Source organism: Urtica dioica, chromosome 9 (assembly GCF_054948205.1).
Source record: "Urtica dioica subsp. dioica isolate 48M chromosome 9, U.dioica_male_clone48M_v1_H2, whole genome shotgun sequence".
In the NCBI taxonomy this organism is placed as follows: Eukaryota; Viridiplantae; Streptophyta; class Magnoliopsida; order Rosales; family Urticaceae; genus Urtica; species Urtica dioica.
Genome location: NC_142764.1, coordinates 19,038,452 through 19,053,968, shown reverse-complemented (window position 1 = coordinate 19,053,968; position 15,517 = coordinate 19,038,452). Strand labels below are relative to the sequence as shown.

The 15,517-nt window shown below is 35.2% G+C and overlaps 1 protein-coding gene across 1 annotated transcript; it reads right to left on the bottom strand.

Moving 5' to 3' along the window:
* Positions 1–7,903: 7,903 nt before the first annotated feature.
* GAUT4 (galacturonosyltransferase 4) lies at positions 7,904–11,684 on the bottom strand. The gene is made up of 9 exons (XM_089625256.1): positions 11,182–11,684; positions 11,054–11,088; positions 10,896–10,937; positions 10,658–10,781; positions 10,338–10,567; positions 9,818–10,056; positions 9,385–9,742; positions 8,477–9,052; positions 7,904–8,388 (listed from the first exon to the last, which is right to left on the bottom strand). Exons 1-9 carry the CDS (start codon positions 11,285–11,287, stop codon positions 8,113–8,115), a joined length of 1,986 nt encoding a protein of 661 aa, XP_089481382.1. The 5' UTR covers positions 11,288–11,684; the 3' UTR covers positions 7,904–8,112.
* Positions 11,685–15,517: the final 3,833 nt, after the last annotated feature.

Below are 15,517 nucleotides of genomic sequence, written 5' to 3'. Positions count from 1 at the left end.
CTAATTAACTTACCTCTATTAATTAAGTAATGATATCTATTTTCGAAATTAAAAAAAAAATCAATTTCTTAATTAGTACGATATTAGTAACGGATTGGAATTCAAATTTATTAGTCTATCTCTCCAAAAATTGCTCTCTCCACCCAAAAATTGCTCTCTCTAAACAAAATCATTTATTATCTCTCTGATACAGTACTGGAACAAGATGCGTCGTCGAAATTTCCCAAATCAATATTGATTTTTTTTAGTGTAAACGGGTCAACTTAAATAACTTCGTACTTTGTGTTGAACCGATTTCTCGTTCCAACAATCTATACGAATGTTATTGAAAGTTGAGGATTCGTATATTTATTTTAAGAGGGAAGAGTCTCAGAATCCGATTATGAAGAGGGGACCGAAATTCGAAGACGTCAAGATATAAATATATAGATATTAAATACGAGCGAAAGAAAGATTTGTTTATTGGATTTTTAAGCATGAACAAAACAAATAAATACGAAAGGAGCGTGAAACAAATGAATTGAAGGCAAAAATGAAAAATACGAAATTGTATAAGCTTCTTTTATCATGAGAAAAAAGAAAAATCCATCCCCCCCTAAAATGGAAAGTGATCGGCTTTTATAGCTAGCTCGCTGGTCATCTCCTTCTCTCAACTTGCTCCACATGTACGACGGGAAACAGTCTCTATCTCGCCGGTCTCGGGACTCATCCTCTTCTTTAGGGGGCTTAACCGATTCCTCGAAGAAGTGGCTGGTATATGTTATTTTAGCAGGCTTATCTTTCAGAAACGTAGGACTTATGGGCCTCGGACTCCGAACTGGGCATTACTGCTCCCTTGCTGGGGAGAGACCATCACTGCGCTGGGCTGAACTAGCGATGATCTTGAGCTCTTTGGGCCGAACTGGCTTTGGGCCTAGTTGGTCCAACTTGCCCGGGGGGGGGGGGGGGGGGGGGGGGGGGTGGGGGGGGTATCCACTCCCACACTTTGTCTCGAGCACCGCATGATTTTAGCCAAATTATGTCATTTTAGGCTCCAAAAATGATGTTTATCCATTTTTTTCTTTTATTTTCATATTATCGTAAAAAAATTGTAGAATTCTTTTCTTATATCTACATCACCCTCTTTTGGTTGGGTTTGTATGGTTTTCTGATTTTTTTCTATCAAATTGCATAATTAATAATCAGTAACAACTATTTTTTCTTCGGTTGATTTTGTATGAATTTTCAGTCAATTTTGGTTAATTATTGTTACTAGGTCGCTGATTTAGTATGGTTTTGGATCTAGCAATGTAGCCAATTTTAAACGTGCTTTTTAGAATCTACCCAACGGTTGTTAAATTTTGTAATCTAGCCATTTACGGAAATAAACGAATATAAAATAACAGAAATACCCTTGTGTAGTGTAAATCATACTAACGCAACAGTAGCCAATGTTTGAAACATGACTTATGTGTTTAAAAATGACATGGTCATATTTAAATTTCAAACATTTAAAAGGCAATTCAGTTGATAAAGGAACTAAATTAAATATTCATTATAATAAACGTTTTTTTTAAATCATGAAAATATCCCTTCAAAATGAGGAATTGTTTTAATGTAGTTATTATTTAACATAGACATAACTTTCTTCAGATTTATTTTTATATTTTAGCAATTTCTTTCTATATCATTATTTCATTAAAAATCGTTTATGTTTGGTAAGTTTTTGTTTATTTGTGTTTTTTAATCATTTTTCATTAATTCATACCGTCTAGGTTTAAGTTTTGGTTTATCTCTACACTTCTCTTTGTATCATTCTTTCGATCAAAGTTAAATATGGTTAATAAGAGTTCATTTATATAAATAAATGTCTATTTTTTGTTTTGTACTAATTTCAAACATAAGCCCTTTCGCTTTTTAATTGCGTGTATCACTTTCTCATTAAAAATCGTTTATCTTTGGCAAGTTTTTGTTTATTTCGGTTTATTTGTATCATTTTTCATTAATTCATATCGTATAGGTTTAAGTTTTGGATTATCTCTACATTTCTCTTTGTATCATTCTTTCGATCAAAGTTAATTATGATTAATAAGAGTTAATTTATGTAAATAAATGTCTATTTGTTTGTTTTGTGCTGATTTCAAACATATGCACTTTCTTTTTTAATTGCGCGTATCAGTTTCAAAATCTCAAGATATGATTTCACATATTCAGTTACAATTTATTAATTAATTAATTTCAAATTGACTTGTCAAATGTAGGGCTATGTAACCCCCCTTTTAGTGCAACAAAGTGTTAAATTTGACTAAACCCAAATGTTGGCTACATATTATTTTCCAAAGATTTCAATATCAACTAATTGGACTACAAAATAAGAAAGAAAGGATTAATCTCTCAGTCAGCTCCATATATGGCTGCGCTCAAACATTGACTACATATTATTTCAGCCGATTTTTAAACAATGGATAAGCATGTAATTTGTTATATGACTAATAAAAGTTACTTCATCAATTGTGTATACATTTGAAACTTAGTTGAAACGTTGGCTAGATTGCAATTCCAACATTTCAAGTTGCTTAGTCCGTGTGATTTTTTTTTTTTTTAAACTTTTGAATCGTCATATTTTTCGTTAATTTTTTTGTAATTTTCGTTAATAAACTATTGCGTTTTCAGATTTTTGGTGTAGCAACAATTCTATTTTTTTTTACGAAAGAAAAATTAAATTGTAACGATATTTTTTAAAATAATTAATTGCGTGTATTTTATGGAAGTACTTATTTAATTTGTGAGATTTTAACTACTTTTATTTAATTTCTGAAAATAAACAATAAAAAATGCATTTAAGTAATATACTAACATGTCATGGCTAATTAGTAAAAGGTTTTAAAACGTTGGTCAGATTGAAACTTAATGTTTCAAAATGACTAGTAAGCTAGATTGTCCTTTATATTACTTCTAAAATTTAAATCTTCAATCTCTACAATTAGCAAATTTTAAAAAACTTGTGACGATGTTTTGGTATAAAAAAAAAGCTATTGTATTTAAAAAATAAATTGAATACCATTTTTCGCTTATGTAATTTGTATATATATGTAGCATTAGTAACTAAATTACAATCATATATTTACGAAATCACTCCAAATTAATGACTATCGGGAGTTTTATCTGGTGAAATTTGTTGTAGCTAACCCATCTTACACTTCTTATTAGGGAAATAGCCCGAGTTTCATTAAATTAAGGAAATAGCCCATTTTTCTTAGCAGACAATTATACCCTTCACGAAGCAGTTAATTAATTAACAGACTGAATTGAGTTAGATTAATTAATTAACTGAATCTTTGGATTCGAAATTCACAAAATATTCACAAAAATCAGAACTTAAGTCTATTCATATTCTAAGCATTCAATTAATTAACCTAATTTCTAATTCAGTTAGTAAATTAACTTTACTCACAAAAAATTCAGAACCTAAGCTAATTCTTAATTCAACCAGTCAGTTAATTAATTAACCTAATAAATTTTAATCAGTTAATTAATTAACTTATTCGCGAATCAGCAATGAATCAACAAACAAATGAAAAGTCCACCGAATCAACAAACAAAAAGAAATTGTAGAACGAATAAAAAACACGAACGTGCAGAGGTATGTATAAGTTGATCGAAACTGCAAAGAGTGACAAGAAGAACGCGAATGTGTCCAACACCACAAATCCCTCGAACGCACGCTTATTCCACTGCACCGTCATCCTCGTCTACTCCGCCGCCAATCCATCGCCGGAGACCCCGATCCGCACTGCCGCGAACCTCGTCTACTCCGAGAACCCCTCCGACACCGTCGTCGAGAAGCTCGAAGGCTCGCTCCTCAATGTCGTCGTGTTCGTCGTCCTCGTCGCCGCCGTGACGTTCCTGATCCTCTGAGTGTTTTGGGTAGTGAGGGTAATTTTGGAATGAAATTTCATTTCGGCTATTCTCTTAATTAATTCAAACTTGGGCAATTCTCTTAACAAAGATGGGTTGATTTGGTTAGTAGGCTAATTCATCCTTTTATCTGGCCTATTTCATTTGTAATTTTTTTTTTTAAAAGTCCAAAATGTAAGTCAAATCATAATTTCACACAATTTTCAAAATATAACAACAAAGTATTAAAATTTCATAATATCATAAAATTTCTCATAACAAATTATTCATCGTAATGTTGAGTGACGAGGTTAGTAGTTTACCGTGTTGACTAAATTCATCTCTATTATTATTTTTTTTATAAATAAGTAGTACTTTGCACTAGCTGAGTTTGATTGGGCATGAAATTATGAGTTTGATTGTAAAGAACTATTCCTTCCAACGTTGTCCGCAATTTCACTCACTATGGAATAAAAATTTCAATTCCATTGGTGGAAATTTCCACTTTCATACATTAATAAAAATTCAAATAAATACTTTTTCAAATGATTAAAATGTAGTATTTTTTAAATAAGGACTGAAATGTAAAAATGAGAAATTCAAATCTCCGAGGGTTGGTAAAAATTCAAATACAAATCTAATCATCAAATGTTTAAACTTGAAAGATCGAAATCTAAATCATCCACGAGATCGAAGTTAACAAACGTCTCTTGAGCTCGTCTATCATGTCGCAACCAATTTTTCCAACAGCTAATGCCTCCACCTTTCAGGAGTTAGACTACATCTTCTATCATCAAGAATGCGACTGGTGCTACTGAATGCGGCCTCAGATGAAACAGTGGATAAAAATTTCGAGAATATGTCACGAGCTATTATTGACAAGATAGGAAACATGTTTTCGCGTTGCCTCCACCACGCTAGGACTTCAAGTGTATCTTGTTGCATGGAAACAAACCGGGATGTATTGTATAGTGCGATCTCCTCATTGCTGGCCGAATCTTGAGATGTTCTTGAGGAAGTTGGTAATGGACTTAGAGATGTATGCACATCTCGTGCGTGTTGATAGAGTGTTGAAACATGCATGTGCTTGTGGATTTGTTGTATGGTGGGCTCGTCTCGGGTTGTGGTCCATTCCTCAATTGAGAGGTCTTGAAAAGAGAATAAAAACTTTCCACGACTTTGGCGTGATAGCTTAAAATGTAATTTTCACCAGTCATATTGCAAAAAGTCCATATACCGTTCAAATGTGATTCAGTTGTCTAAAATGCACCCAAAGCCGTATAGAAAATGAATTTTGCATGAACTCCAATATTTTTATATTTTGCTTTCATGACTATAATGCATGGTTGAAAAAGTGAAAAATGGTTACTATCATAAAGATGTTGTGCTATTTTTGTTATGATATGAATTGCTAAATGCGAAGTAGGTGTATACACAACTAATAATGCACAAGTTTCATCATCAAATGGGTGAAGGAACTCACAAAAACTTTATCCATAGCAATGTCAACCTCGTTTATGTTATCATTACCTGTATGGTTGAAAAGCTGTACTATGACCTCGTAATAACCCGGAGAAAAAAAGTTCATCAACATTAAATACGTTAAATTCCATCTAATTCTATTGTGGGGATGAAAGGTCCTCTCATTTAGGCCATTTGGTAAAAAAAACGTCTCTTCAACTCATCTATTTTATGGTTAGAACTATTGACTCAGGCAATGGCGTCCTAATTTTGGCAATGCACGGGTCATAGATTTCGGAACCGACTTTGACTATGAGGTTTATAATATGGGTTGCACATCTTTGGTGTGGAAAGTTGTCCTCACAAGGTATCTCTCGCCTTAAACATTTAACCATGGTGTTGTTACTTGTGGCATTATCTAAAGTTATGAAAATTATTCTATCACCTATATGCCACTCTTCCATCACTCGAAGTAAGATTTGTAGGATCCTATCGACCGTATGGCCTCCCTCAATTCCCCTAAAGGCTATGATTCTTTTGCCTAAATTTCATGAGTCTTCTATGTTGTTAACTACCGCACTCATGAAATCCATCTTACTATTGCCCGACCATATGTATGAGGTTAAAACTACACTAAACGAGTCGACACAAATATGGCTTTCTTTTTTTTAGTTTCTTCTCGAAAACATTTCATTATGTCTCTTCGTAATTGACTCCTCTTAATCATTTGAATATCAAGGACTAAATAATATATGAATCTAAGAAATCCCTCGGATTTTACATGAATACTAGTTTGGTTTGTTGAAATCATATAATGAACAAGTTGTCTCCTAAACTCTACGGGATCGTAAGTATTGTCACATCTTTGATCTCACTTTTTTTTTTGGTGGGTGGCGGTCTCCGTGCTAGGAGCCTATGTAGCTGTTGAAGTTGGGAAAACACAAATATGCCAAACAAAAAGCTCGAACTCAGAGGTGAAGATGTTAAACACTCTCGAATGGTGAAAATGAATTAAGGAGACATCATCATCATAACTCAGGCAAATGACTTGAGCTACAATCAACAAAAGAACTAGTAGCTCTAAAAGAAAAATTTATATAATCACAATTATATAGCAATATTCAAGAAATAAATAACATGCCACTGAAAAAATAAAATAATTTAAATTTAAAAAAATTATAGCGGTAGTAGAAAGTCATTTTTTTTTCTCTTCAAAATCAATATAACGACCTCGATTTTTCAAAATATCGAACTTTGCTTGTTGTTTACAGTTTCATTTATGAGAGAAATAAATGTTTACAGTTTGAAACAAAAAATTACTTCTTGAAGAAATTTAAAACACTTATTGTTTTGATAATATTGCACATTTAAAATTCTATTATTGTAATTTTCTCGTTCATATACCCTATTAACCTATTACTCATTCAAGCCCTCAGTAAGAGCCTTGTTTTGAAGCTTCCCTTGCGGGATATACTCTTAGAGTTTGTTAGTGTCACACAAGTTACAAAGCTCGATTGAGTTTTTCAAAGAACTCTAGTCACGAAACCACCAAAATAGAGTTGCCCAGTTTTTAAAATCATTGCTTTTATAAAGATAATTTATTTGATTACATGTATGTCAACAATTTTTTTAATGTTAACAAATTTGTGATTTGTTGACATAAATGTCATTAAATTCAAGATTTGTTGACATACATATCACCAAATCTAGAATTTGTTAGTATAGATTTTTGGACATACATCTAAAAAAAAAAAAGAGAAATATATTTCACTTCGGTTGATTTTGAAAAAAAAAAAACCCTACTAATATTATTCACGTCCAAATCTAAATTTAGAATTTCATCTGATACCACCTTACCGACAAAAACCAACGTTACGAAACGAGGTTCTTCAGGTGGGCCCACATCTTCAATGTTGCCGTGATCATTGTCGGACCCATCTCCACGTGAATGAACCCAGCGTCGCTCTCGCACTCACCTTTAACTCTTCACAAATGACACCACATCTATCGATTCCATACACTTCACACACAAGGAAAAAAATACAGATACAACTGTTGACCTCTGGTGACAGCATGTAGCTGGGACCCACATTACTCTCGTCCCGTACCATGCATGATTATTGATCCTCCAAAAGAAAAAAAACAATAATAATAAACCCAACTACTGAAGGAAAAAAAGACAGCTCTGCTCAACCACTTGCTCCGAACAATTCTCGTGCCACAATAAGTACATGAAAATGAGAGAGAGAGAGAGAGAGAGAGAGAGATCTCGCACGCATGTGAGCCATCAAACCTTTATAGAAGCATGTTCTACCTGTTTATGCTAAACACAGAAAAGGAAAAAAAAACCATCTACTTTGACTCAGCAGTCTAGTGGAAATAAATCTTGTTCGTAAAAAGCTGGATAATTCATATGATACACAGCTACGATGAAATAAACAAGAAAGAAAGAAACTACACCATGCCCTAATTGTTTTTACATGGAAAAAATATCAAGGCTCCCAAATTTATTTACAAAACGCACTTTCAGATATTCTGCAGATGTAACATGATATTAAAAAAAAAAAAAAAAACACATAAACGACAACATTTCAGGCCTAAATGGAACAATGTATACAGAAAAGAATCAAATTAGAAGAAGAGTGTTGCCTTGAATCAAAATTGCCTACACAGAGAGAGAAACACCAGACCTGTAAAATTGAATGGCCTGGGAGGCAGAGAAACACTTTCACTTTTTTTTTTTTAAGAACCAACACTAATAGTATTATATATAAACTATGGGTTGATATTGCACTCTCTTAGATACACGTGGTCGTAATCAACGTGCTTTGCCCAGTAGTTCCGGTACTTGGAAATGCCGATCTCGAGCCAGGGTTTCATGTTACCATTGTAGTGGATCACCGCGGCTCGTTCGATATCCCTGTGGTTCACAGCGGGATTGTATCCAAGCCCCAATACGTGCCACGATTTATCGAGCGCAAATGTCCGTTTCCAAAACGTTATTAGACCCGGCGGAAGAGTCCCCAGCTTCCATAACTGTCTGTCCTGATTCTGAAATGAAAAAAAAAAAAGATAAATATTTAGGCCAACATATATAAACATTTACGCTCTCGAACAACGTCTCGGTTATTTAGCATACCAGCTTCTGCCAAGAGTGATACACCTCGGTGATGTTTTGCCTCTTCCACTCGTTCAAGTCGAAGATGTTCATTCCGTACGCCCATCCACAGGCACGGGAGTCGAAATTCTTTGATATGAGAGGGTTAGAGAAGTTGAGATACCGGTCGAAGCGATGGAAGCTTTCTCCGCAAGTCTCGACAGCTCCGTTCACGTTTCCCTTCATGTCAAGAGACCAGAGTGGAGTGAGATCCTTCTGGACAACTATGTCGTCGTCCAGGAACAGAACTTTGGGGAGTTTCGGGAAGATCTCGGGGAGATAAAAGCGGAGGTGGTTGAGGATGGAGAGATATTTCGGGTTCCGGAACTTGAGATTCGAATCGGAGTTTGCCCTGTGAGTTCTGAAGTAATAGTCGATCATCGATTGCGACCTCAGCTGCTTCAGAACCGGACTGTAACTTGCATTCAACCATGTGAAATCTTCGATGTTTTGAACTTGGATAGCGGCTTTTCCGGGTGGATTTACCAAAAACCACATCCTCATAGCCGCATAGTTAAGCCTATCAGTGACAATGTGAAAAACATGCTTTTCCGGATCCTGTAAAGAACACATTAAAAATGTATCACGGATAACTACTTTCGTATTGCTTTAGGCTAAATGTGTTTGGAAGAACCCAAGGAAATTTTGAGGAAAAGAGAATGGAACCCCTAGTATGAAATTACAAGGAAATCCACACGTGCGAAGCTGCTTGGATTTTCATTTTCAATTAATTTTTCCAGGGAAAATGAAATCCAATTTCAATTATACTTTCCCTCAAATTTTCCTCGATTCAAATACAAGAAAAATACAGTGGACTCTCAGTTTTCCAGGTTCCAAAAATATCCTAACTAGAGATACTAATCACAGTCGGTCTTGGAAAAGAGACATACCTTAGCATGTGAAATAGTTGAGTTGACAACAACCGATGCAGCCAGGACATTGTCCGAGAAGAGGGCATAATGGTAAAGATCAGGGTTTTCCAGTTTCTCTTGACGGGGAAACTGTTGTTCGGAAGAGTTTAAGGAGTAATAGTCACTAGTGAGACGCAAGGGAAGACAATGAAGACCTTTCGGGAGAGTTTTGGCGGTCAATTGTGTCAAGAACAAAGTCTGTTTTTTGTGCACACGAAGCTGCTCTTCTGTAGAGTGTAGCATCGCTCGAAGCTTCTTCACCGCAGCACCACACTCGTCTTGAATTTGCTTTCCTTTCGATAATGCCATCTCCATTGCTTTTAGACGATCATTGGCACTGGATTTTACACCACACGAGATTAGCACACACACACACAACACTATACAAGGTCAGTGTGTAAGAGTCACATACTTCCTTGGCAATTCAGAATCCTTGCTCGCATCACCGAGGGCCCGCTGGACTTCCTTCATTCTCAGCCTGAGCTCCCTCGTGAAATGTGGGTTGTTTTTCGTGGACGGGAGAGAAAGGTAGACTCTTGCCCTGATGAGCTGGTCTTTAAGTTGGCGGACACGAACGTCTTGAACGATCGGTTGATCATTCTGTTTTCCGGCTCTTGTTCTTCTGGATTCCCTTTTCCCACGCTTAACTTCCTGGGATGAAATCAGACCATAAATTAACATTGTACATCGATAAAAAAAAATGTCAAGTTCAGCTTTCTTAACTCCATCCAAGACTTGGCTTAGCATATCGGACAATCAAAGAATAGTTGGAGACTAGCGAGAAATATGTCCAGCAAGTACAATTACATATGAACTAACACTGACACATATTCAGGGGCGCCGATTAATCAAGCGCTAAGCTTGACAAGAACAACGTTTCCAAAAGAAAAAGAAAGAAACCGACTCCGAGTGTAAGAGAGACGATTGAATACCGTTTGGACCGGCACAGCTTCGACCTTCTGCTGGGACTCTGTCGATTCTGAATCCACAGCCTCATCTTTGCTTTCGCCTTCAGTTTCCAAATCTGGGTTTACCTGATTTCCTTCCCGAGCCTCTTCGGTGACCTCTCTAATGAGGCCCTCAGTTTTGGACCGAGTTTCATCGCTCGTGGTCGACAATACCCGAGCCGAGGCATGTTCTCTAGATTCCCCTAACTGCAAACCTGAAGTTAAAGAACTCAATTTGATGAGAAACTCCAATCAAGAGTGAAGCTGAATTCACAGAATCTCAATTAACAGCAAAAATCCAGTACCTTCTTCTGATCCGGCACCATCCCCAGAGCTTTCGCTCACTTCATCGCCGACATCAGCAAGAGTTTGTGACTGTTTGTCCGTGTAAATTACCCCAATTGGCTCTTTAATTTTGTTCAAAGACTCCTAAAAAATTCAAAATTAAGGCTATCACTCTCACTATCATAGATCTGAAAAACCCAAATTCAACTGAGAAAGCGGTCAAACGTATGGAAAACGAATGAAAACAGAAATGCGCACCTGAGGAAGCAGATTCAAGCGGCCAGAATCGCCATTGAAAGCCTAGGTTAAAACAAAAATGTAGGTTCATTAAATCCACACAGCAAAAGTTTAAAGCGAATTCATTATACACAAAATGCAAAAAGGAAAAGAAAAAAAAAAGTATATCAACTACTCACGATTGTCGTAACATCCTCAGCGAATTCGTTCGAAGCTGCGATAAAATCCAAAAACCAAAAATTAAGAAATTTCCATTTAAAAATAAGGAACATGAGGAAAACAAAAATCGAATGCTCTATGTACTTACGGGACGAAGAGAAAGCAGGGAAAGTTCCAAGTCGATCGGTGTAAAGAGCAATCGGAGCTATTACCGTCACGAAGAGCATTCCGATCACTACATTCCTAACCCTCATCTTTCTTAATGCCTTTCTCTACCGAAATATATGCTAAATAAAATGTGTATAAATATGTATATCCTGATGAACCTGTGCTTTAGGAGAAAAAAAGAGAAAAACTTTTCGGTCACGAGAAATTTTCAGACCCAAATTCTCAAACCTCGATCGCGAATCTCACATTTTGCGACGAAACAACCAATATCAGCGATTTGATAAAAAAAAAAAATTAAATGAAATAAATAAAATGAGAATGTTGAGGCCGAAAAAAGAAGGAAAAAAAAAATCAGTGGAAATCGGCGAGGTGAGAAAGGTAAGGTTTGATATAAAATAAATAAATATATAATGCAAGGAAGAAGAGGCAAAGAAAAGAATAATATGAGTCTAGAGGTAGAGAGAGAAAGTACAGTTGTTATCTGGTTCTGTTATAATGTTATCCTTGCCTTGCCTGGGTGTTTTTTTTTTTTTTTTTTTAAATGGTCATATAATAGTGGTGTTTTTGTTTTTTCTAGTTGATAAACACAACTATGAATCTCTTACTTTCCTAATGCGTAGTTTATTCCGTTAAACTCCAGTCGTTTTTCGACGCGGGTGAACGACGCGTGAGAAACACGCAGAGGTTAGAGTAGGAAAGAGTGGCTTACAGTTAAGAATTGCCTGTGCGAGCGTTAGCTTCACTCCCCGCGTGATTGGCGCTTTCGATTTTCTACGACCTCCCTCTCGAATTCTCCACTTGATTTATTTCCTTTTCTTTTTGTTGCATTCTTTTGTGCTTTACGAAATCCAATGGATTTGTTTTGATTTGTATTTTTAGCTTTTATAACGTTTATCTTTAACCTACTTAAATGATAATTTGTTTTATTTTATATAATGTCTACTATATTATGTACTTATATTTCTGGGCGTTGTAGATTTGTAATCAAAACTAAACTATAAAATTGGGATGTAGCTAATATTTGCAAACGTTTAGGAAAATACTCAATGACAATTATATTTGACTTAAATATCTTTATATTAAACATGTTATAATTAACAAAAAATGAAAATAATTTAAAAAATTCGACAATTAATGTACCAATAGTGAATTCCGACGGAATTTTATAATAGTAGACATGATTTTTCATCCAACACCACAATGGATCTACTTTTGAAGCTCTCCTCGCCACGACTCCGTAAGATTTGGAATAACTCAATTTCGAGTTCATATAAGGAAGATATGAGATTTTTGAAGTTTTCATGAGTAAAAAAAAACTGTATGAAAGAGAAAGAGTGATGAATCACTGTAGACAAAAAAAACGACCGGAATGACAAAATGAAAAATTTAAATAGCTTATTCAAGTAACACCTCATCTATCTGGATATTTTTTTAATAAGTTTTCAAACGTTAGCTATATCTCAAACGTTATGTTTGGAATGACCTAATAAGTTACAAATTTCTCTATTTTTTTAAGGGTTATTAAGTTATATAGCCACATGGATATAGTGGATTGAGATATAGCTCACCTTTGGTTAATTTCTTGTAAATAGCCAAGTAAACTTATTAACAAATTAATAAAAGCCTTATTTAACACAACCAAACATATATTTTAGGTAGTTAATTGGCTGCCACGTATGCAAGTTGGCTATTTACAAATTATTTACCAAAGGTTGGCTAATTTACAATTCCTATAGTTTAGGTGGCTTACGTAGCCAATTTTTTGTTTTTTTAATCACAACCACGAAAACAACTTATGATAAACACATAATTTCATATGATTCGATAACATTTTCTACTCGTTTTTTATGCTTAATCACTCAAAATTGTGATCATACTATTATTTTGTGTAATCGAGTGTTCATGTGCAGTCGCGAATAAATTTTAAGGATATTTTAGAACTTGAGCAAACATATTTTGAGCGCAGGTGCAAATCGGAGGAATCTCACATCGGCCAATGGTATAAGGAATAAAAAAAAATGACAAATTTAAGCTGTTAACTATGACAATAAATTACTATATTGTGATCATACAAGATCTTTGACGGCGGTAGATAAATTCAATATCGCGGTCATCGACTACAAATTCATCAAGATGAGCAAAAATTAGAGTTTCGGTAATGAATTTCTATATTGCAATAAAAAAAATAGTATTTCAAGCCTAACTGCATTATTAAAAAGCTCACTTTACAAGGTTCAAATTAAGAGGGACTTCGAGTTTCAACCTAGAAACACTTTCATCGTGATTTCCATGGATGCAAGGAGCTATAGATAATTTTGGAGAGACGAGTCTTGGCGAGGGGTCAACTGACACCAAAATGAATATTTGAGCCATCATTCTCCATTTTTTTTTTCATTTTTTTCACATATTTAACTCATTCATCATGATTTGATACTTTTGATCATTTCCTCAATAATAGTAGTTAAATTCCCAAACGATTAAATTCGTATACTTTTTTCAATTTTATCTTATATGATACTGTCTTGCTTATCAATTCCTCGCGTGCTTGATTATATGTAGTTCTATTTTAATTGATCAACTATGTAGACTTCTAGTCGTAGCCTTGTTATTGCTCTCAGTTTGTAATTATTGAAGAGATTAGTAATTAGTTGTGCAAGTACACTTACTAGTTTTGTGAGGATTTTGTAACCGTAATGGAAAGCTCGACCATAATTAATAGGATTACGCGTGTTGAATCTTCATTATGTTGTTCCTCTTACTTCCTAGTCTTAATTCTTTTGTCAATATATATTTAGGCGCATGATGTTTGAGTTGTTTGACAGACACGGTTGATTAACAGTGTGTTTCATAGTTGATTATTGTGATAGGGTTGCATGGAGTAGTAATTACATGTTTTACTATTCACGATGTTGACTTCATATGAGTTCTAATATACTTACGAAGCCATATCTTGAACTGTTTATTTAGGGGGCGAATGAAACTTTGACCGTATGTCCCCCCATTTAATTACTTTATTAATATTTTGTTCCTTAGAATTCTTAAAACCAACCTTTCAATTGTTGTATTGCTAATTTCTTTTATATTATGTCGCTTCTTGAATTTGCTTAGTTGGGACACTTGAATCACGATTATTATGGGTTCGACCTTTATTTACTATTATACTCTAACTTAAGTTTTTTTTTTCTATAGCTTTTACTTTTACGCTCGAAACAAATGTTCATATCTGCAGGTAAACAATTGCATAATTATTTCCTCATGAAAGAGTGTAACCATATAAGTTTGATTTTGATAATTAGTAGTGTTGTCGCTGATTTTTGGACAAATGATTTAGTAGTGTGAGTAGTTCTATCCAAGGTCGGACTAAGTGATCTCGCTCGAGCTAAAGGTGCCTTGGACCAAAAAATTTGGGTTCCTCTTTCACGAATGGTCGGAAAACCTTTTCGTCGGATGATCTGAAATAAGATGAAACAAAAGCAAACTCAAATGGACTCAGAGACATTCCATCTGATTACCTCTCTGACGCTCAACATTAGCAGGGTTGAAGATAAGAATAATTTGTGAGGTGTTTTAGTGTTTAGAGTGGGATTCGAGTGAAACGGGCTTCAGTAGACCTTCAGACAGCGTTTCGGTACTCAAAATTCGTTACCTTTGTTTGGTGTCAAATCTGGTATTTATAGACCTTGGGATGCATGCAAATGAGGCCTAAGCATGGAGGCCTGGGCACGACGAGACTTGGTTTCTTCCCGACGAGACCTGATTTTCTCTCGACGAGACCTGATTTCTTCCCGATGAGACCTGGTCTCTTCTCGACAAGGCCTGGTTTCTTCCGGACGAGACCTCGTTCCTCCCGATGAGACCTGGTTTCGACGAGACCTAGTTTCTTCCCATTAAGAGCTGGTTCCTCTCGACGAGACCTGTTTTTTTCCCAATGAGACCTTGTTTCTTCTCACTGAGACCTGACAAATGGTGACAACTGAGGCCTTTTTAGGCCTTTATGAGGCAGGGCCCGATAACAAATAGTTAATTGTATCTTTGATTCATATTAGATAATTGATTTACAATTATATTTCTTGTTTTAATTGTGTCTATCACAAATTGATATTTTGGGGGGATTTTTTTCGTCACGATTCACCTCGATATGTTATGGGACTTTATTATTGAATCAAACTTGATTTTGGCATTTGATGATGCGGATAAAAAAAATGAGACAAATGGTTGAATGCAGTCTAGATTGAGGGAAGAATATGTACCCGCCCATTTTTTCTCATAGGACGGTGGTTCAAGAACCCAATACTATCTTGAATGGACCAGTTTTG